This window comes from Stegostoma tigrinum, chromosome 3 (assembly GCF_030684315.1).
Source record: "Stegostoma tigrinum isolate sSteTig4 chromosome 3, sSteTig4.hap1, whole genome shotgun sequence".
In the NCBI taxonomy this organism is placed as follows: Eukaryota; Metazoa; Chordata; class Chondrichthyes; order Orectolobiformes; family Stegostomatidae; genus Stegostoma; species Stegostoma tigrinum.
Window position 1 is genome coordinate 28,630,177 of NC_081356.1, and position 22,025 is coordinate 28,652,201.

The window sequence follows — 22,025 nt, forward strand, 5'->3', positions numbered from 1 at the left end:
AATCAAGTATGTACTTCTCCAGCTGTCAGGATTTAAATTACAGTGTTCTGCAAGGGTGTCATTTGGAAAAAGACAAGTTGAACTATCTAACCTCAGGCAGACACACCACAATGCTCCAATAAGTACTGAGAGATGATTCCACCCTCCCTCTTGTACATAATACATCATCCAAATGATCCAAATCCATCACGTATGAGTAATACTTTTAGGCTGTTCTACTGTGTGGGCTTTCACAACTTAGGCCTGATCATTATGCTCGTCCTCATTCCTCTTGTGTATATTCCTTTAGAGAATAACCAGATTACCTATCCTGCACCCCACCTACAACTCCTCAATTCTCCGCAGCCACTAGTCTGATGAAATCCATCATTAAATCTGTAACAGTCATGCACAGATCTTAAAATAAGTAGAATATGTGTTTGTCTACAACTGAAAATTCATTGTACAATGGCTGGTAAAATAGAAAACAAAATCAAATGTTGCTGAAGCTTTTCGTTTTACTGTCACCCCAAGATGAATAGCTTTGGCAACATGCCTTGCTCTTCAGTAGTGCAATATGTATGCATATTATTTATATCACACTTTTAAGTGAAGCTTCCCAATGTCCGGAGAGTTATTAAATGAGAAATTAAGACCCAGCCACAGAAGGAGATATTCAGTCACTGAAAGCTTAGTCCTCAATCAAGAAGCGTCTCAAATGAGTTTAGGAGCAAGGAGTACAGAGGAGATGAGGTTTAGGGAAATATAGGTAATTCAACAGCTTAGAACTCAAGCCGCTGGAGACGCAGCCAGCTGTAGCAGAGTGATTAAAATCAGGGATGCATGACCGACTGGAATTGGAGGAGTGCAGAAATATCCAAGGAGTGTAGAACTGGAAAAGGTTACAGAGATAGGGAGAGGCAGGGCTGTATTAGCGTTGTATCATCTCTTCTACCATCTTGATCTTTAAAATTAACTAAAGGACAGTAGGTGTCATGTATTTTTCTCTGAGAGAGTTTTATTTTGGTGTGTGATGCCTGCTTTCTAAATGAATATAATTCTTTTCCTTCAGGGCGCTACTTGTATGTAGAGGCCTCTCATATAAGGCATGGATACAATGCACGCTTGTTGTCATGGCCACTGCGAGGATTCACAGGCGACCAGTGCCTGATATTCTTCTACCATATGTATGGACTTGGAACTGGATCGTTAAATGTTTACTTGAGGAAGGAGAATGCTGAAGAAACTCTCTTATGGAAAAGAACAGGGGAGCAGAGTGTATCTTGGCTCAAGGCCTCCGTAGAATACAATTGTGAAGAAAACCATCAGGTTAGTTTGCCTTAAAAGTCTGTTCGGTTAGCAATAGCCAATGGGAAAAAAAATAGAGCGTAAAACTTTTCACCCTTGAATCTGGCTTTGTGTCCCATCCAAACTGAATGAGAATTTCTTCTGTGAAACTAGTTTGACCAGAACCTGAGGGTAAAAAGAAAAGTACTAGATATACTCAGCCAAATTTGTGGAGAGAGAAAAAGCATTAAGAAGATAAGAAATAGGATTGAAAGAGGTCATTCGGCCCTTCAAAACCTACTCCAATATTCAACAAGACCATTGCTGACCTTTTGCCTCAGTTGCACCATCTCGTCTTATTTGTGTGTCCCTTAATTTCCTTAGCATTCAGTAATCTATTGGCCATTGTCTTGCATATATTCAATGACTAAGCTTCCTTAGAATTGCAAAGATTCACTACACACTGAGTGAATCAATTCCTCATCTCAGTCCGAAATAACTGAACCTCTTATTCTGAGAATATGTGGCCCAGGATCTAGATTCCTCAATCAAGGGGAAACATTTTATTAGTATTTTAAGGATCTTGTGAACCCCCATGAGAATTCTGTCTGTTCAATTAGATCGTTGCTCATTCTTCTCAACTCCAGGAAACGTGGATTGCATTTACATTGTTTTTCCTTGTGGAATTGATAGTTATCTTGAAATGTTAAATCAGTCAGCCTCTGCACAAATGCTGCTGATACAAAATATTATTCCTAGTTTTACATTTTAAAAAAAGTCGACGATGTGAGAGTGAGGGCACAGGATGGTGAATTTTGGAAATGAGGAAATGTCACACTGCTGATGTAGGCGATAGCCTGATGGTTTTGTCACATTAATCCAGAGATCCAGGTATTGTTCTGGGGACAAAGTTCAAATTGCATGATGGCACCTGATTGAATTTAAATTCCATTTTAAAAACCTGTCATTGAAAGCTAGTCCCAGTCATGATCACCATGAAATAATCAACAACAGTCATAAAAGCCTACTTGATAAAGGGAAGGAAGTCCTACTTGTTCCAGCATACATATGACTCCAGACCCACAGAAATGTGATTTACTCTTAACTGGCCTCTGAAATGGCCAAGCAAATAAGGTATGGGCAACAAATGCTGGCTTTGCCAATAATGTAGACAGTGAATGAAGTACATCACTAACATTACCATTGACCATAAGCTAAATTGGACTCACAGTATAAATACAGTGGCTACAAGAGTAGGTCAAGAGGCTGGGAATTCTATGGCAAGTAATTCATCTCCTGGATTCGGCCCACTTTCGATAGGGTACAAATCAATGTGTAATGGAATACCAACTATCAAGAAGCTGACACCATCTAGAACAAAGCAGCCCTCTTTATTGACACCACATCACCACCTTCAACATTCAGTGTCTCCACCATCAATGCACCATTGGCAGCAGTGCGAGCCATCTACAAGATCTATAGTAGTAACTCACCAAGGATCCTTAGACAGCACCTTCCAAACACCCAACCATTACCATCTAGAAGGACAAAGGCAGCTAATACATGGGAACAACACCACTGGCAGTTTCCCTTCCTCGCCACTCACTGTGCTGATTTGGAAGTTTGTCATCATTATTTCACAATCACTGAGTCAAAATTCTGGAATTTCATCCCTAACAAAATTGTGGTTCTACCTCTGTTAGTTGGACTGGTTCAAGAAGACAGCTCACCAGCACCTTTTAAAGGGCAGTTAGGGATGGGCAGAAATGCTGGTCCAGTCAACCACTCCCACATCCCATGAACAAATAAAACAAATTAAATTGAAAATCACCACAATTTACTCTGCAGCTTCCAATTCTGAACAAAAGGCCTGTTTCATTTTCTGCAATATAGGAATTGATTATTACATTACAATAAACCACATTCCTAGACACAGTTGTGCTCCTTAGTAGCACAGAAAGTGCTACCTTAGTCTAATCATATCCATCTACACTCTAGGCAAAGGAGACAGACTTGATCCCTTTTAATTTGTTTTCACTGTGTATTTCTTTTTGTTTTCTTGTAACACGATGAATAAATAACGTTCTGTTGAATTTTAGCAAGTTGCCAAATTGTTTTTATTAAACCAAACTAAGTTATCATAATTTTTGATTTAAAGCAGAATTAAAGCACTGTTGTGCTGTACAGCCACAAGTTGTAGGGAGCCTGAAATTCACTTTAGAGTCACAGAACAGGAGGCCATTCAGCCCATTGATTCTGTACTGGCTCATCAAATGAGCAAATGAAATGAGTAGAACCATTCTCCTGCCTTCTCCCTGTAATCCTGTACATTCTTCCCTCACAAATAACAATCTAAATCCATTCTGAAAACCTCAAGTAAACCTGCCTCGAGGAACAGCAACTCATATTCTGCTTGGGAACCCTGTAGCCCAATGGTATCAATGTGGATTTCACCAGCTTCAAAATCTCCCCTTCCCCCACTGCATCCCAAAACCAGCCCAGCTCATCCCTGCCTCCTGAACCCGTTCTTCCTCTGACCTATCCCCTCCTCCCATCTGAAGCCGCACCTCCATTTCCTACCTTCTAACCTCATTCTGCCCCCTTGACCTGTCCGTCCTCCCCGGACTGACCTAACCCCTCCCTACCTCCCCACCTATACTCTCCTCTCCACCTATCTTCTCCTCCATCCATCTTCAGTTCGCCTCCCCCTCTCTCCCTATTTATTTCAGAATCCTCTCCCCATCCCCCTCTCTGATGAAGGGTCTAGGCCCGAAACATCAGCTTTTGTGCTCCTAAGATGCTGCTTGGCCTGCTGTGTCATCCAGCCCCATACTTTGTTATCTCATCTATCACACTGTAAGTGCATTCCCGAATTAACCATTAATTGCATGAAGAAGATTTTTCTCATGTCACTTTTGATTCTTTTGGTATCTGTTTTAATCTTTGGCTTCTCGTTCTTGATCAAACAGGAATGGTTTCCCTCCATTTACTTTGACCAGAATCCTTATGATGTTGACTTCTTAAAAAAATTTATTCAAGGGACATGGGCGTCACTAGGTGGGTAGCATTTATTGCCAGTCCCTAGTTGCCCTTGAGAAGGTGGTGGTGAGCGACCTTCTTGAACTGCTGCAGTCCATGTGCTGTAGACAGACCCACAGTGCACTCGGGGAGGGAACTCCTCTGCGGCTGTCTATCTTAGCCTTCTCTTTGCCAAGTAAAATAGTCCTAATTTCTCCAGTCCAAATACATGAAGTTCTTCATCCTGGAACCATTCTATTCCTGAGAAATAAGAAAAGGATATTTCATCTTGTTAGTTGGCCTGCACCCTAGGGTATTAAAGGAGGTGACAGCAGAGGTAGTTGGTGCATTAGTTATGATATTCCAAAATTCTCTGGATTCTGGAAAGGTACAATAGATTGGAAACATGCTAATTTGATATGCTTATTCAAAAAATGGAGATAGGCAAAAAGTGGGACACCGTAGACCAGGTAGCTTAATCTCTGAATTGAGGACGTTTCTGGAGTAAATCATAAAGTAGGAGATAACTGGAGCTTTGGAAAAACAAAGCTTGATTGGCCAGTGTCAGCACAGTTTCAGGAAGGGCAGGTCACGCTTGACAAACTTGCTGCAGTTCTTTGAGGACGTAACCAGCTAGGTGGATAATGCAGATCAGTGGACGTGGTATATCCAGAAGGTATGTGACAAGATGCCACATAGAAAACTGATCCAGAAGGGTAGATCCAGGGGGTTAAGGGTAGAGTATTGGCTTGGATAGAAGATTGGCGAACTAACAGAAAGCAGAGGATCCAGATAAATGGACCCTTCTCTGGGTGGTGAATTGTAGCTAGTGGAATGATGCAGGATTCAGTTCTCAAAACGTAACTATCGACAATCTATACGAATGAACTGCAAGAGGGGACAGAACGTGACAGAACAAAATGCACAAATTTAGCTAAAATAGGTGGGAAAGCAGGCTGTGATGAGGAGTTAGAGTTTACAAATGTATATTGATAGGCTAGAAGAATGGACCAGAATCTGATGGAGTTTAATGTGGACACGTGCTAGGTTAATTTGGCCAGAAAAACCAGAAGGCAAATTATTATTCAAGTATGAAGCAGATTCAAAACCTATCAGTGCAGAGAGAGCTGTGTGTCTTTGTGCATGAAACACAAAGTGGGTATGTAGATGCAATCAAAAAGGCGAATGGAATCCAGGCATTTACTGCAAAAGGGCTGGGTTATAAAAGTAGTTGTTACAATTATATAAGGCATTGGTGAGACCACATCTGGAGTATCGTGTCCAGTTTTGGTCACCTTACTTGAAGGACATGGAAGCACAGGAGGTTGTTCAGAGGTGGTTCAGAAGGTTGATTGCAGGGATGAAAGGTCTGTTGTACGAGGAGCAGTTGAATAACGTGGGCTTATACTCGCTAGAGTTCTGAAGAACGAGGAGGATCTGATTGAGGTAAGTGAATAGCTAGAGGAGATTCATCAGGTGACCATTGAATAGGTATTCCCCTGTGTGGGGCAGACTGTAACAAAAGGCCATAGATACAGAGTAAGATGGAGAGAAACAACATCTCTCAGAGGGTTGTGAATGTGTGGAACTCCTTGCCCCAGAGCGCAGTGGAGGCAGAATTAATCAACAGATTCAAGCAAGAAATAGATGTGTTTCTGATGAAAAGTGGGATAAAGGGCTATGTGGAGCAGGCAGGAGAATGGAACTGAGACTAGGATAAGATCGGCCACAATTATGTTAAATGGTAGAGTGAGCTTGACGGGCTGAATTGCCTACTCTGCTCCTAATTCTCATTTCCTAATGTTAACATATGTCTGGTTGGTCCACTTTCAGTTCCTTCTTGGTGAATCTGGTTCTACCATCCTTTTAGGTAGTGCATTCCGGGTCATAAAAGCATGCTGTTGCATTTACCAATATTTTTCATTTTTCAGATTGTCTTTGAAGCGATTCGTGGCCTGTCAAGACACAGTGACATTGCAATAGACGATATTTTATTTCAAAACGGACCCTGTGAAGGTACGTGTGGAAAGTGTATTGAGTAACATAATCTGTGCAACTCTCTGATATGAGGGTTAAACCCCAATACTTCCTGTGAGCGAGTCGAAAGTCACGAATGAGACTAAGCAATAAAAAAATCAGTTCTTGAATGGATAACCCTTTACAGAGTGATGGGGTAAAGAGCAGCAAGGAAAGGAGTTATGTAGGAATGAGAATAGGCCATTCAGCCCACATTCAATACAAACACTTCAATGTCTTTTACTTACCTCATCCTCATAACCCTGTATACCACAGGTAATCAGAAATCTTATCAATCAGCCTCTACCTTAAACGTACTCAAAGAGTGAGCCTCCATTCCCCTCTGTGGCAGAAAATTCCAAATGTTCACAATTCTGAGTGAAGGAATTTCTCCTCATCCCCTTTATTTATCCTCATTCCCTTTATTTTCAGATTGCGTCCCCTGGTTTTAAAAGTGGGTACAGATACATGGATGGCCTCTTTTTGTGCTGCATCGTTCTATGATGCACACTTGAGGAGAATTTATTATTCACTTTAACCCAACAAGCAGCATCAACTAAACGTGACCTTTAATTTTCTGTCTTGTGCACCTTTACGACTGAATGAAAATGCCTAATGGAAGAGGTGCTGAAATTGCACTAATGATGTGCATTGATTTGTTGTACGGTATCCTTTCGTCAAGATTGCTGTAGTTACTGTTCACCTCCTCCCTACCTCTGTCAATTCCACCAGCCCTACAACTTTCAAAGACTTCTGCACTTCTGCAATTCCAGCTTCCATCATATCAACAATGGTGGTCATGCTTTCGATTGCCTGGGCCCTAAGTCCTGGAATTTCCCCCACCCACCCCACAATCCCTCTGCTTCACACTCTTTCTTTTAAGGGCCTCCCTAACACCCACCTCTTTTATCAAGCTTTTAGTCATCAGTTGATGTCTCTCATGTTACACACTTTCTTGTACTAGAGAAATGCCATAAAATTAAGCCCAACAACTAAAAGTCAGTCTGTTTTTAGACATAATGACCTGTCACTTGGGTAAATATGGACTAATTAAAAAAGGACGGCACAGATTTGTTAAAGGCGAAACACAGTGATTAAACTTGCCTGATTTTTTTGAAGAGTTAATGAAGACAGTTAATGAGGGTAATGCGGCTGATGTGGTGTACATGAATTTCCTAAAGGCATTGGATCCAATGCCACATAACAGGCTTTACTGGAAAATTACAGATCACTTTAGCAGCATGGATGCAAAATTGACTGTTTGACAAAATGTTTCTCACACTGCAGGAAGATTTATAGTCACTTTGTAGAACTTGAGTGCTGCAGAAAAATAATGTGTGTCTTTTTTCAGTGGGTTGGTATTAAGCCCCCTGCTGTTTTTGATAAATAATCTGGATCTTGCTGTACATGGTTAAATTTTAAAAACTTGAAGATGGTACAACATTTTCAAAGGATTAGGAGCTACAGAAAGTTTGGTGGAATGGGCAATAAAACTGACAGGTGAAATTTAATGCACAAAAAACATGAAGTGATTTATTTAGGAAAATGAGGAGAGGCAATATAAAGTAAAAGTTTATACTGTCAAGAGAGCGAATGGGCAGAAGTATTCATTCACAAACCACTGAAGGTACCAGGGCAGATTCAGAAATTGTCACTAGAGGCAGAGATTACAAAAGCAAGGATGCTAAGTTAAACCAGTATAAAATTAGGTCAGCCTCATCTGTAGTATCATGTCCAATTCTGGGTATCATAACTTTAGGAAAGATGTGAAAGTATTAGGGTGTAGAAAAGATGCATAAGAATGGTTCCAGATGAGAAATTTCATAACGTGGATAAGATTTGAGAAGTCGGGGCTATCTACTCAGAGAAGAGAAAGTGGAGAGGAGATTTTATACAGGTGTTCAGATCACAAAGGGTCTGGACATGAGTAGATAAAGAGAAACTGTTCCCATTTGTTGGAGGATTGGGAATCAGAGAACACAGATTTAGTTGGAAAAAGAAGCAATGATGACATGAGAAAAAGCCATTTCATCCTGCCAGTGATTAGGATCTGAAATATGCTGCCTGGGAGTACAGTGGAGGCAGTTTAACTCATTCCAAAAGAGAATTAGATCATTACCCAAGATGATGAGATTTGCAAGGCTCCAGGGAAAGGGTGAGGGAGGGTGACTAACTGAATTGCTCTTCTAGAGAGCCAGCACAGACATGATAGACCAAATGGCCTCCTGTTTGACTGTAACCATTCTATGCTGCTAATTGGCTTTGTGTAAAATTTGATGTGGTAACGCTCTAAGGACTTAAAGACACTATGTAAATGTAAGTTGTTGATGCTTAGAGGCCTGCCTTGTTCCTGCAACAAATTGTTCTACTGTTTAGTTTCCAACATGATGGAACAAGGCCTTTATTGGTCATCAGTTTTAGTTGGGGAGAAGAGTTCAGTTAAAAGAATTAAAGCTTAGAAATCAGAAAAGCAGAATTAAATCAGCAAACAATAATTGAATTAAAATGTTTGAGCACCATTTACACGTTATGTTTCTCTAATTCTAAGCAGTGCTGTCCTTATTTTAAGACAATGGGGTGTTATGCTTTTTCATTGGGAATTGCTCAATTGAGCTACTGCAGGAAATGAGAGCATTTTATCCCACGTTGCTTGGAATGGAAAGTTGAGGAAGAACAAAAGATAAAGGTTCACTTAGTGGTACCAAACTTGAATCTTGCTGAAAAGAGAGAGTGATTGTGTTGTTGATACTTTCTGTCCTGTACTTGTCAGGACAAAACATTTGTGATAGTCCGAAACTTGATACTCTTGCATCTGTCCTAATTTATCCAAGACATAAAGCTATGACAATCTTCTTAAGCAGTGTAACCACAGAAAGGCTGGAAATAATGAGCATGTGAGGCAGCAACTATGTGAAAGTAGACACAGGAGAAGACTGAGAGATTAATTTTACCAGAAATTGACGAAGATTCAACTTTAGCGAATGTTGTGAAGAGTTTCTCTCTGTAGGTCCTGGTGAGTTTTCTGATGCTTTCTTTCTTTGGGGCGGCACAGTGGCTCAGTGTTTAGCACTGCAGCCTCGCAGCACCAGGGACCCGGGTTCAATTCCAGACTCGGGCGACTGTCCGTGCAGAGTTTGCACATTCTCCCCGTGTCTGCGTGGGTTTCCTCCAGGTGCTCCGCTTTCCTCCCACACTCTAAAGATGCGCAGGCTAGGTGGATTGGCCATGCTAAAATTGCCCATAGTGTTCAGGGATGCGTGGGTTATAGGGGGATGGGTCTGGATGGGATGCTTCAAGGGGTGGTGTGGACTTGTTGGGCTGAAGGGCCTGTTTCCACACTGTAGGGAATCTAATCTAATCAGACTCAAATCATTTTCTATTCAGCACGTTCCATAGAATCCAGTTCACTCTCCTCCTGCTTGCTACAGGGAGATGTACTGGCCACTGCTGGAACCACCTGGGATTTCTGGTATGGGAAGGATCTTTGAAGCCTGGCTAAGAACCCAGTCCAGTATTGAAAGTCTGCAGCTATCCGGCATGGTTCCTGTGTGGAAGCAGGCCATTCAGCCCATACTGACTGTCCAAACAGCATCCCACCCAGGACCAACCCTATCCCTGCATAACAGTACAGGGCAATTTAGCATGCCCAATCCACCTAACTTGTACATCTTTGGACTGTGGGAGGAAACGAGAGGACCCGGAGGAAACACATGCAGACACAGGGAATGCACAAACTTCACACAGACATGTCGGGGGTAGAGGGAAACTGGCAGTCCGTTGTGCCAATAGGATTCTGGTGCATGGGGCATGCTGGTGGGTACTGCCCTTTGTGCATGTCCTGAGAGTTGGTGCCAGGTGTTTCAGATGAAGGTCCAGCAGAGCAAGCGACAAATTGGAGCTGCCAGGTTACCCTCTGACTTTGTCACCAACTCACGTCTATGCAGTTGGAGGTGCATCTCAATAAAGAGCGTTGACGTAATAATGAGGATGTTGATGCAAGCTCATGCTTGCAAACAGGCCTCGCACTGTTCACTCACGGAAATCTTATCTCATTGTTCAATAATTGGTCGGAGAGTTTCGCTCTCGACATCTTGAATCACCTCATTGGCCACCTCACATGATTCTCCCAACTTTTGTGCCAAAATGTCACTGCGCTCAGTGGCTGGGAAGATTCAGCCCAATGTTCAATGTTGGTGAAGATTCATCAGAAGAGAGCACAGATGATGTCCTTTTGCGTTACCAGCAGGTCTTCCTTGTGGGAGTTCTGGCTTCAATGTCCTTAATTCCTGGGAAGGCCCCCACCACTGCTGCCTATTTGAGTGCCTGATGGGTTACTTCATTTAGCTGAAGAGAGACAGCTTGGGGATCTTGCTGGCTAATCCACCAACATGTCATTTGGTAAAATACCACCTGCAGTGGCAGAGAGAGAGATCTATTGAAAGGAATTTGGAAACTGGAGGAGGCCATTCAGTCTCTCGAGCCTGCTACACCATTCAGTTCAATATTGGCTGTACCTTAAATCTGTCTTTCTTGGGCTTCATTCATAACCCAAAATTCCCTGACCCAACAAAAGTCCATTTGTTGTGGTCTTAGTATTTTCAACTGACCCTCAGCCGTAACAGCTTTTTTTGCACAGGAGAGAATTCCCTTTCTGTGAAAGAGTGCTTCTTGGCATCACTGCATGCGACCTGGCTCTAAAGACTGTCTAAAGTCATCTAGGAATTTGGGAATTGGCCATGCTTGCGGAAAAAAAACACTTCAGGCATTAATTTGAAAACAATTTCGTATTGTTCAATGCACAGATGGTGGCCAAATTGGGAAGAAGTGGGGAATTCTTGACTCATATGCAGACTTGGAACCTTTGATTCATTCATGGTGAATTTGCTGGCTCTGCACTGAAATGGAAACTGTAAGACACACTTAGTTAGTCAGCTGTTACTTTTGTGAATGAAAAAGATAGGCAGTATCACTTTGTCAAAGTAGGACAGGCAGAGAAACTATTGCCACTGTTTGGGGAATTTAGAAATAAGAGCCCAGTCCAAAAGGTACAGTCAGACTGTCAGGAATGAATTAAAGCCAGAAACTGTTGGAAATGTTCAGCAGGTCTGGCAACCATCAGGGGAGAGAGGAATAGTTAACTTTTCAGGCTGTTGACCTTTCATCAGGACGGGATAAAATTGGCAAACATTTCTGCACCAAGAGTCGTGGAGATTTGTAACACGCTTCCACAAATGGCAATGGATGCACCATCAGTTGTTCATTTGAAAACTGAAATTGATAGACTCTTGGTCACTGAAGACAGTGAGAGATATGGGAAGGGTGGGCGTATGCAGAGCAACCATGATCTCATTGTATTGTGGAATAGGCTTGGGGGGGCTGAATAGCCTCCCCTGCTTCTATATTCCTGGGACTAGGAATTCTGTCATGGTCTGTTATTTTTGTGCTGGAGAGGGCCCATAAGGAAGTTCTGACTACAAAATTCTACTGTGTGAAGGAACAACAATTGTTCACAGGATGTGTGTTTGAAATTCAGACTTGGCTTGTGTTTATAAATACAGTTAGCTGTTTAACTGTCCTCTCTGCTGAGAAAACAAGATATAGTATACAATAACTTACATTTACATAACACGTTTAATTTAACATCATTGGCCTGGGTTTCATGCTGAAGGCCCTGGAAGGGGTCTTGAACCCATAACCTTTTGACTCAGAATGGAGAGTGCTACTCATCGAAAGTATTAGCTGACACATGCATGATGTTCGCTTCGACAACATAATCCAAGTGTATTAAATGCCAGCTTTAAATGGAAGGCTGCAAATTAGAGGAGAATGGCTTTTTACAGATTAGTTTTTCAGATTTGAACCTGCTAATTTGGTCACAATGTTAACAGTACCTTTATCACACCACAGCCCAGTGATAATCATAGATAAACAGATCTTCTGGCATGCTCCCTTACGTGGATGGTGTAAACACTGTCTTCTGTACAACATGTGCAATATAAACAATGGATTGTTATATCGTTCATGCATTGACAGATATCCATCAGATAAGCTATGTACTTCTACAAAAAGCTGCCTAATAACAACTACAATTTGCATTTATGTAGCTCTTTCAACATACAAAAGGGTCCCAAGTTGGGTTAGTATCAAGCAAAAATTTGACATTCAGCCACATAATGAGATATCAAGAGAGGGGGTCTTAAAAGCCTGGTCAAAGGTTTTAAAGATTACCTGAGGGTGGGAAGAAAGTTGGAGAGGTTTTGAGAGGGAAATTCCGAAGGTAAACACATGGCTGCCAGTGGTGAATTGATTACTATCAGGGCGTACAGTGGTCAGAACTGGAGGAGTGTCAAGATCATCTAATCCCTACAGTGTGGAAAAAGGCCATTCAGCCCATACTGACTGTCCAAGCAGCATCCCACCCAGGCCCAACCACCTTCCCCACCCTCCACCGAATCCTATCCCTGCATAACACTACAGGGCAATTTAGCATGGCCAATCCACCTAACCTGTACATCATTGGACTGTGGGAGGTAACTAGAGCACCCGGAGGAAACACATGCAGACACAGGGAATGCACAAACTTCACACAGACACAGTCGCCTGATGCTGGAATTGACCCAGGACCGTGGTGTTATGAGGTAGCAGTGCTAACCTATGAGCCACTGTGCTGCCAAAAGATCTCAGTAATCTCAGAGGGTTTAAGCATGGAGGGGGTTGCAGGGTTAGGGAGTAAGGGAATCCAAAGAGTGATATGAAAATGGGAACAAGAATTCTAAAATCAAGTTTAAATCTTGATCTTTTTAACTTTGTGTAACATTAACCAGCATGGAAAGTAGATGCAAACTACAGTGCTATCTCACAATGGCCTTTGTCTTGCAAAACCTCTGATTAATAACAAAATGATAGCCAGTAGCAAAACAGAGATAGAAATCCTGTTTGCACACATCTTATAGACCCTGCATTATTTTACTCAGTGAAAGAAAGAAACACTTGTATTTATGTAGTTACTTTCATTGCCACAGAATGCACCAAAGCCACTGAAGTACGTTATGAACTTTCATCTTTGTTCTGAAGTAGGGAAACAAGGGTTTGCACACAGAAAGATCTCACAAATAGCAATGTGATAATGGTCTTTTTTTGTGAAACAGAAGGGAGAATGCTAGGGACACTCTGAAGGTCTGGCATGTTTGGAGAGAGAAGCAAAGTTAACATTTTGAGTTGTGTATGACTCTGCTTTGGAAGTTTCTCCAACATTCTCTGTTTGTTTCAGATTTCCAGCATCCCATGATATTTTGTGCTAATTCTGTACATTTTTGTCTTGTGGGTTTAGGAATAAACATTGCACACAAAACACCTAGAAAACTCCCCTGGATCTTCTTTGAAACATAGGATATTTCAGGTTCCCTCTGAGAAAGCAGTTAGAGCAATGGTTGAATGCCTTATCCAGCAGATAGCATCTCCAACAATGTAACAATGCGTCCAAACTCCCTGGGAATGTAGCAATCCATCAGAACTCCCCAGCAGTTTCATCTTTTAGTTTGCATAGAAGTCCTGGATCAAGACCAAACCCACATTTACTGACTGAACGGCAAGAGTATTATCTACTGAGTTAAAGCTAACTAAATGTGTGTTAAAGGTCTGTGGTGTACTGAAAACTCTATGTTCTGACCTTTAGGACATTCCTCATTATAGTTGCTTCGTTGCTGGCAGCTGTGCTTTTGCCCTGAGTACCTCAATTCCCTAATGGCTTCTTTTTTCAATTTCATTCATGTGATGAGGACATCACTGACTAAGTCAACAATTTATTGCTCAGAGGGTAGTTAGGAGTCAACAACATTACTGTGGTTCTGGAGTCACATGTAGGCCAGACCCGGCCAGATAAGGATGGCAGTTTCCTTCCCTGAAGGACATTATTGAACCAGTTGGGATTTTTCCTGATGGTCAGCAATGGATTCAGTTATCATTAGATTCTTAATTCCAGATATTTATTGAATTTAAATTGTACCATCTGCCATGGCAGGATTCGAACCCAGGCCCCCAGAACATTGCCTAAGTTCCTGGAATAACAGTCCAGCAATACTACCAGTAGGCCATTGGCTCCCTTTGGATCAGTCACAGTTAAACCTACATCTTTGTTCAAGCTTTTCGGTTACCTATTCCGATAGCACCTCCTGGCTTAGCGTCACATTTTGGCTGATAATCTCTCCAGTGAAGCCTTGGGATGTTTTACTTTCAAAAGTGTGCTACATAAATGCAAGCTATTGTTGTTGTGGTTGGAGCCCTCTTGTGAATACAGTTATTGGCAAGCAGTGATGTCTAGAAAATAAAAACAGGGAGCTTTGAAATTGGGAGTTTTTTTCTTTATACATAAACGGGATGAGGGCATTGTTGGCTAGGCAGCATTTATTGCCCATCCCTAATTGCCCAGAGGAAAGTTGAGAGTCAACTACATTGCTCTGGGTCTGGAATCACATGTAGGCCAGACCAGGTAAGGGTGGCAGTTTCCTTCCTTAAAGGACATTAGTGAACCAGATGGTTTTTTTCCAACATTTGACAGTGACTCATGGTCATCATTAGATTCTTAATTCCAGATATTTATTGAATTCAAATTCCACCATCTGCCATGTGGGACTCAAACCCAGGATCCCCAGAGTGTTATCTGGGTCTCTAGATTAGCAGTCCCGTGATAGTACCATTAGGCCATTGCCTAATGGAAAGGGGATTGGGAAAAAAAAACTGGTATCCTGTTTTAGTGGTTCTCCCACCTAATGACATCTGAATGATTTATTTGAGATGCTCCATGCAATTTGACGATCAGCTTTGCCAAGCCACCACTGGCATGAGACGTTGCTATCATATGGGCCAGGAAAGATAAGTTTGCACTGGCAAAAGAGATGTATTTTCTGCATCTTTCAACATTCGTATCAGTTAAAAAGGAGAAAGCTTCTGCAATTGATTTTCTTAAGCATGCGTAAATGATGGCCAGGTGGCATCGAAATGTTATTCTTGTGACACGAGTAACACAAGTACTTAAAGATTCATTGATACTCCTCAAGTTAGGCTGGTTTGTCTGCTGTCAGTGAGAGACTCAGGAAATTTGGGGATGCAGTCCCCTTGGCAAGCCTGGTATAGAAACAAGCAGATATTTCAGCATATATCGTATTATTTCTAGCATGGAAACAGGCCATTCAGCCCATCTAATCTGTCAGCAATGTTTTTGCGCCACACATGCCTACTCCCACCATATTTCATCTCACCCTATCAGCATACCCATCTACTCCTTTCTCCCTTGTGTTTATTTAGCTTCCCTTTGAATGTATCCATACTATTGACCTCAATCTGATAAATACATTCTGACCACTCTGTGGGTATAAATAATCTTCCTGAATTTATTAGCCACTGTCTGATATTATTGACTCTGATTCTGATCTCAACTTCAATACGTTTTTCCTTTACCTTCCCTTGTTTTATATTAATCTATTTTTCCCTAGTAAACCTGTTCAGGGATTTTTGAAGCAGATGGCACCTGAACCCAGGCCTCCCAGTCCACAGGCAGGGACTCTATCTCCATGTTACAAGAGCCTTCCACCTTCCCTTTTGAACCCTATTGTCATCTTAAAGACTTCTACCCTGTCACTCCTCCAAAGCAGAGAATCACAGTCTGTTTGGCCTTCCCTGACTGTTACAACCCATCAGCTCTGTTATCATTCTAATAATTTCTGTTGCACTGCCTTTGCTCCCGCTGCTAAGTACAAATTTTAAACCATCGGTTTCCATTGAATATCAAAACTGCATGGCTTTGGCCTGCAGTTTCCTACTTTCGACAGCAGGGGCTGCTAAAGCTATCCCTACTGAATCTTGCAGTCTGGATCAACACAAACCAATTCCATTTGAAATCCCCATATGTAACAGTGGAAATCTCTCAGTCATGAGCTGTAATTATTTCTCCACAATATCTTTCCACCATGGTACTTAATTCTTGTATTCAGACTAGCTAATAGAGTCATAGAAGTGTTGTGGCACAGGAGGCCATTTCGCCCATGCTTGCACCTGTTCATTACATTAGCATCATTATCCAATAACAATCTACTGTTTATACAGCATACCCTTACCACTAATTTTATCCAGAATAGCCCTCTAATGCCCTCTTGAATGCCTCAATTCAACCTGCCTCTACCAGATTTTCCAGCATCCAGACCCAAACTACTCAGAGAGTTGTACAGTCATAGAACTGTACAGCACAGAACCAGACTCTTCAGTCCAACTCATCCATGTTGACCAGTCATTCGGGATGAATCTATTCCCATTTGCCAGCATTTGGCCCATTTCCCTCTAAAGCCTTCCTATTCATATAACCATCCAGATGCCTTTTAAATGCTGTAATTTTACCAGCCTCCACCACTTCCTCTGGCACTCATTCCAGACATGCACCACCCTGTATGTGAAAATATTGCCCCTTAGGTCCCTTTTAAATCTTTCTCCCCTCACCTTAAATCTACGGTCTCTAGTTTTGGATTCCCCCGCCCCAGGGAAAAGACCTTGGCTATTTACACTCTCCATTCCCCTTATGATTTTATAAACCTCTCTAAGGTCACCCCTCAGCCTCCGACGCTTGCGGGAAAATAGCCTCAGCCTATTCAGCCTCTCTCTATACCTCAAACACTCCAATCCTGGCAACAGCCTTGTAAATATTTTCTGAACCCTTTCTAGTTTTCACATCTTTGTATGAGAAGCGTTTTCTTCTCTTCACCCTTGCTTCTTGTGAAAATCACTTTAAATCTGATCTTGTTCCTTTTACAAGTGGAAAAAGGTTCTCCCTATCTACTCTATTCTGTCCCTTGATGATTTTGAAAAATCTCAATCAGATCTCCACCCAGCCTTCTTCTTTCGAAAGAAAACAATCCCAGTTTCCTCAATCTGTCCTTATAACTGAAGCTGCTCATCCCTGAAAACATTCTTGCAAACTGATTCTGGGCTTTCTCCAAAGCCCTCACATCGCTCCCCAGGATCAGCCCCCAGAACTATTCCTGACCCCATCACCTCCTGGTGAACTGGACATCAGTGACATGAAGACTCCATTTCCAGGACTGTGGGCTTCCACTTCTGTAACATCATCTGCCTTCTCTCTTCTGTGCCACCTGGGGACTTGAAATATTGCTGACACTGGCCTCCTACATTCGACCTGCTGTGAGCATTAGTTCATCCCAAGCTCTGCTGCTCATTGCACTAAAACATTCCAACACACTTCACAACCATATTTATTGGAGGCAAGGTTTTGCCCCGAATTATCGAGGGTGGTATCAGGACTGATGACCAAAAGCTTGATGAAAGTAGTATTAGGTTTTGAGAAGCGTCAGAAAGACAGAGCGAGAGACAGAGAGGCGGAGTGGGTATATTCCAGGACGGAAAGGCCCAGGCAGGTGAAGTCGTACCCAAAGGTGGTTTAATTACCAACAATGATGACCAAGATCAGAACTGGAGGAGCACCAAAATTTCGGAGGATTGTGGGGCTGGAGGAGACTACAGAAGCAGGGACAGATGCATCCCCGGAGGGACTTGAATACACGCTTGAGAATTTTGAACTTGAGGTGTTGGGAGCCAATGTAGCTGTGCACAGGAAGGTGATGACAGAACTGTTATTGTTCAAAAGGAGGCCCCTTGGCCCACTGGGTGAGTGGGGTTCAATCTGGGTCAGAACAAGGGCAAGTGGAGTTTGGGATGAGCTCAGGTTTACAGGGTGTAGAAGTTGGGAAGCCAACCAGGAATTTGGGGCAAATTCAGAATGCCAGAAACCATAAGGCATCGTGAAAACCTGTTGGCAGAAATAATCCGTTAACCGGTCATCTTTACCAACATATCAACACCCTTGTGAATGTAAACTGTTAGGTGTGCTGCCTAAATGTGTGTGCACGATAACTGTTTGCAATATGTAAAGTGACTAACCAGTGACACTTCTGGCAGGGAGTGTCTATGAAGGCAGTGGATACCTCGATGCTCAAACATTTTTACCGTCTGTGAGGTGAGAACAAATTGTCACACTACTGGTGCTGATGTGCATTTTTCAGCACTGTTTCCACATGTTACTTCATTGTGTTAATTCACCACATCTCAATGCAATCCGACACTTATTCCTTTCTAACCATAAAAAACAGGGATAAAGCTGGCACAATCTGAGCAATGGCAATAATGTTCCACCACTTATGTTCATTATGTCCTTGTGCTGTTCTCTGCATCTGTGCGTTACCTTTAACTAACCTCACCTTTAATTAATCTCACTTCCCCACTTGGGGCTGGGTGGGGAGGGGAACAGGGAACAGGCACTTCACTAACACTGCAAACTTTGACTTGTATTGCACACTGTTAACTCCGAGATTGTTATGTACAGTAAGTAAGTAAAGTCGGCATAGTCCCTCTGGATCGAAGGGCTGCTCTCTCAATAGACAGGGGGTACTGGAAGTGGTTTAACTTGAAGGCCCCCACACCACAGGCAAGGATGAGGTTGAGAATGAGAGATTTTACAACTCCATAAACAGACAAGGGAAATAGGATGTCACAGAGATAGTAGGAACTGCTGATGCTGGAGAATCTTCACGGTGTGAAGCTGGATGAACACAGCGAGCCAAGCCACATCAGAGCTCTAACCCCACCTCTTTGACCTGACTGTCTCCTCTCACCCCATCTTCTCCTTTATCTATCTTCTATCCACCTCCCCCCGTCTCCCTATTTATTTCAGAATAGGCTTCCCTTCCCCCATTTCTGAAGAATGGTCTAGGCCTGAAACATCAAGCTTTCCTGCTCCTCTGATGCTGCTTGGCCCGCTGTGGTTCATCCAGCTTCACGCCGTGTTATCTCAAGAGAAATAGGATATTGGTCGGTGTAGGTCAGAAACCAAAAGTGGGAGGTAAACAGGGATTGAACATTTGGGGGAAGGGGCTTCATGGGGTACAGGTAGGACAAACATCAATGGCCTATTCCTCACAATACTGACCTCGAGCCCTCCCTACACAAGAGGCACAGGTCCGCCCTCAACCTTCCAGCTTTGTGCACCAGTGCTAGATGCCAGGCTCCCCAGTCTCATAGAAATAGCATGAGGCCATTCAGCCCCTCAGACCTATTCTGCCAGTTAAGTAGATGATGTGCTTCATTTACGCTCTAGCAGAGGCACGATGGGCTGAGTGGCCTCCTCCACTGTGTCATTCTATCATTCCAGTTTCCTACAACACATACAAGCGCCTCCCCTGCCATTGGGGATAACCACAAATCCAAGTTCCCACAGTAACACCCACCCCTCCCCTCCCCTCCCCAAAATCTTGCATCAGTAAGCTAACAGCATTCTGCACTCTCTCTACTGGCTGACCTAACTGAAAAGAAAGATTTAAAATTCCATCTTGGAAAACTCCCAACTTTGCAGTTAGTAACAGACAGGACTGTGACCACCTTCTTAAGGGCAACAGACAGCAAATGCTGACCAAGCCAACAAGAACCACATGCTATGAAAGAATAAAATAAAATTAACTTAGAAACACTTTTGACAGGACTGTGCTGTATGGGCCATAAAGAAAAATTATCCAATCTGATCCAACATTCCACCTCTTAGTTCATCACTCTGTATGTTGGGGCAGGTCAGTTGCATGTTTGACATGATGAGGGTTTCTGCCCCTTAGCGACAGAGAGTTCCAGACTCTCCACTGCCCATTGCCTGTAAATATTTCCCAACTCCCAATCTAATCCCTCCACCAGTTACTTTAAATCTGTGATCCTGGTTATTTACCTCTAGTTAATGTCTGTCTTGCTCCTTGGTATGTTATAAACTTCAATGAAATGTTGCTTCAGCATCTGCGTTCCAGACAAGACAACTCCAGCCTAACCAGTCTTGAAAACAAAGAAAATTAGAACAGGAATAAGCCATTCAGCCCGTTGAGCATATTCCATCTTTCAATGGAATCAAAACTCAGTATCCTGGTCCCACTTTCTCCCTGTACCATTTGATCCCAAAAGTCCTAATACTGATTTTTATCTTCTTCTTCAAAACGTTCGTTTTAGCCTAAATTGCTTTCTGTGGCTGAGAATGCAACAGGCTCACTCCTCTCTAAGTGAAGGATTTTTTCATCTCAGTCTTAAATGGCATACCCTGCTTCCTTAAACTGTGAACCTTGGTTCTAGACTTCCCAGTCATTGAGAACAGACTTCCTTTATTTATCTTGTCTTGAATTTTATAGGTTTCCGTTAGATCCTCCCTCATTCCTCTAAATGACACTGAATATAGTCGTACCCCACCCAGTCTCTTTTACATAGGTCAGTCCTGCGATCCCAGGAATCAGTCTGGTAAACCTTTGCTGCACTCCTTCTGTAGTCAGAACATCCTTCCTCAGAAAAGGAGACCAAAACCAGCACACAAGTAACTACTATAGGTGTGGTCTCATGAAGGATCTGTACAACTGCAGCAATCACACATCATGAATGAACTTGTCCATTCCTGGCACTAGCCTTATAAATCTCTTTTGTGGCCTTTCTCTCACAGGAACTCCCTTATGCTCTTTGCTCCTAATTGACTATTATTTATTGCATGTTGTGTGGACACTACACAATGATTGAGATCTCCTAAGTACTGGGCGACATAGGAGCAATCTGCCTTGAAGACAACACGGATGAAATCTGGTTATTGACCCATTTCCAACAGCATCACAACAATTTGCATTTATATAGTGCCTGTAACGAATTAGACTGGCCTAAATGTTTCACAGCAGGGCTACCAAAATAGAAAACTCACACTAAATTACGTGATAATGTTACCACAAGAGACCAAATATTTAGCATATGGCCATTATTATTTGACTTCATTTAATGTTTTTATGTATATAAATGAGGAGAAATTTTTTTTGCCCTATGTGTTTCTCTTTACTTGTTTATTTACAGATACAAGAAAACCTTTGCTACATGACCCTGAATCTCCAAATCAACCAGATTGGTACAGCATTTACATCTGAATAGGGGTTCCATCAGGATGGGCTGTGGAACAACTACAGGGAACATTTGTGTTAATGAGGAGTTTGAGTTGAATCGTGTAGAAGTTGTAAATGATTTTTGGTCTTCATCAAAAAGAATTCAATTGATTTGAATGACTCTTTGCTAAATATTAAAACAGATATGTATGTTAATTTGTTAGTGAAGACGTAGTAGCCATGGGCTTCTTAATGTTTGCTTTAGTACCTGGAAATATCCAGTATTCGTTGATTACTGAAGAAGTGTAAATATTCAGCATTTCAAAATGACAGAAGATGGGATCACCAGCACGATTTGAGATTTTTTTAAAAAACGTTATTAAGTATGTGATTAGCAGTTCCTTCCTGGCCATGTACTGTCCAATCACATGCCAGATTTGTTCTATATTTAACCAATTCAAATAAAGATGTCAGAAAAACATACATGTGCTTGTTGGATTTGCAGTGGTCCAGTGAATCACGTGATAACAACAAATTGCATTTATGGAGCATCTTCACAGTAATAATACATATCAAAGCACTTCATATCATTATCCAACAGATTTAGCCATAGCACCCCATAAGGAGATCCGAAGATAGGAGACGAAAATCAAAGAGGCAGGTTTTGAGAACCTCTTGATGGAAGATAGAAAGCAAAAGGTTTTAGGGACAGAAGAGCTCAAGACACAACTGCTGGTAGCAGAGTGATTAAAATTGGAATGTATTTACACGTGTTTCTGCCCC

At 42.2% G+C, this 22,025-nt stretch overlaps 1 protein-coding gene across 4 annotated transcripts in view; it reads left to right on the forward strand.

The window, feature by feature from the left end:
- mamdc2a (MAM domain containing 2a) overlaps positions 1–21,710 on the forward strand; it is a 117,376-nt gene extending 95,666 nt beyond the window's left edge. For 2 of the 4 annotated variants that reach the window (XM_059644060.1, XM_048528312.2), the window contains 4 exons: positions 1,052–1,308; positions 6,216–6,300; positions 18,262–18,319; positions 21,217–21,710. In XM_059644060.1, coding sequence (XP_059500043.1) covers positions 1,052–1,308; positions 6,216–6,300; positions 18,262–18,319; positions 21,217–21,241 — 425 coding nt within the window. In that variant the 3' untranslated portion in view covers positions 21,242–21,710. Of the gene's footprint in view, positions 1–1,051; positions 1,309–6,215; positions 6,301–18,261; positions 18,320–21,216 lie in introns of those variants that run through there. The other 2 variants (XM_048528313.2, XM_048528314.2) reach the window with 2 other exon arrangements.
- The last annotated feature ends 315 nt before the right edge of the window (positions 21,711–22,025 follow it).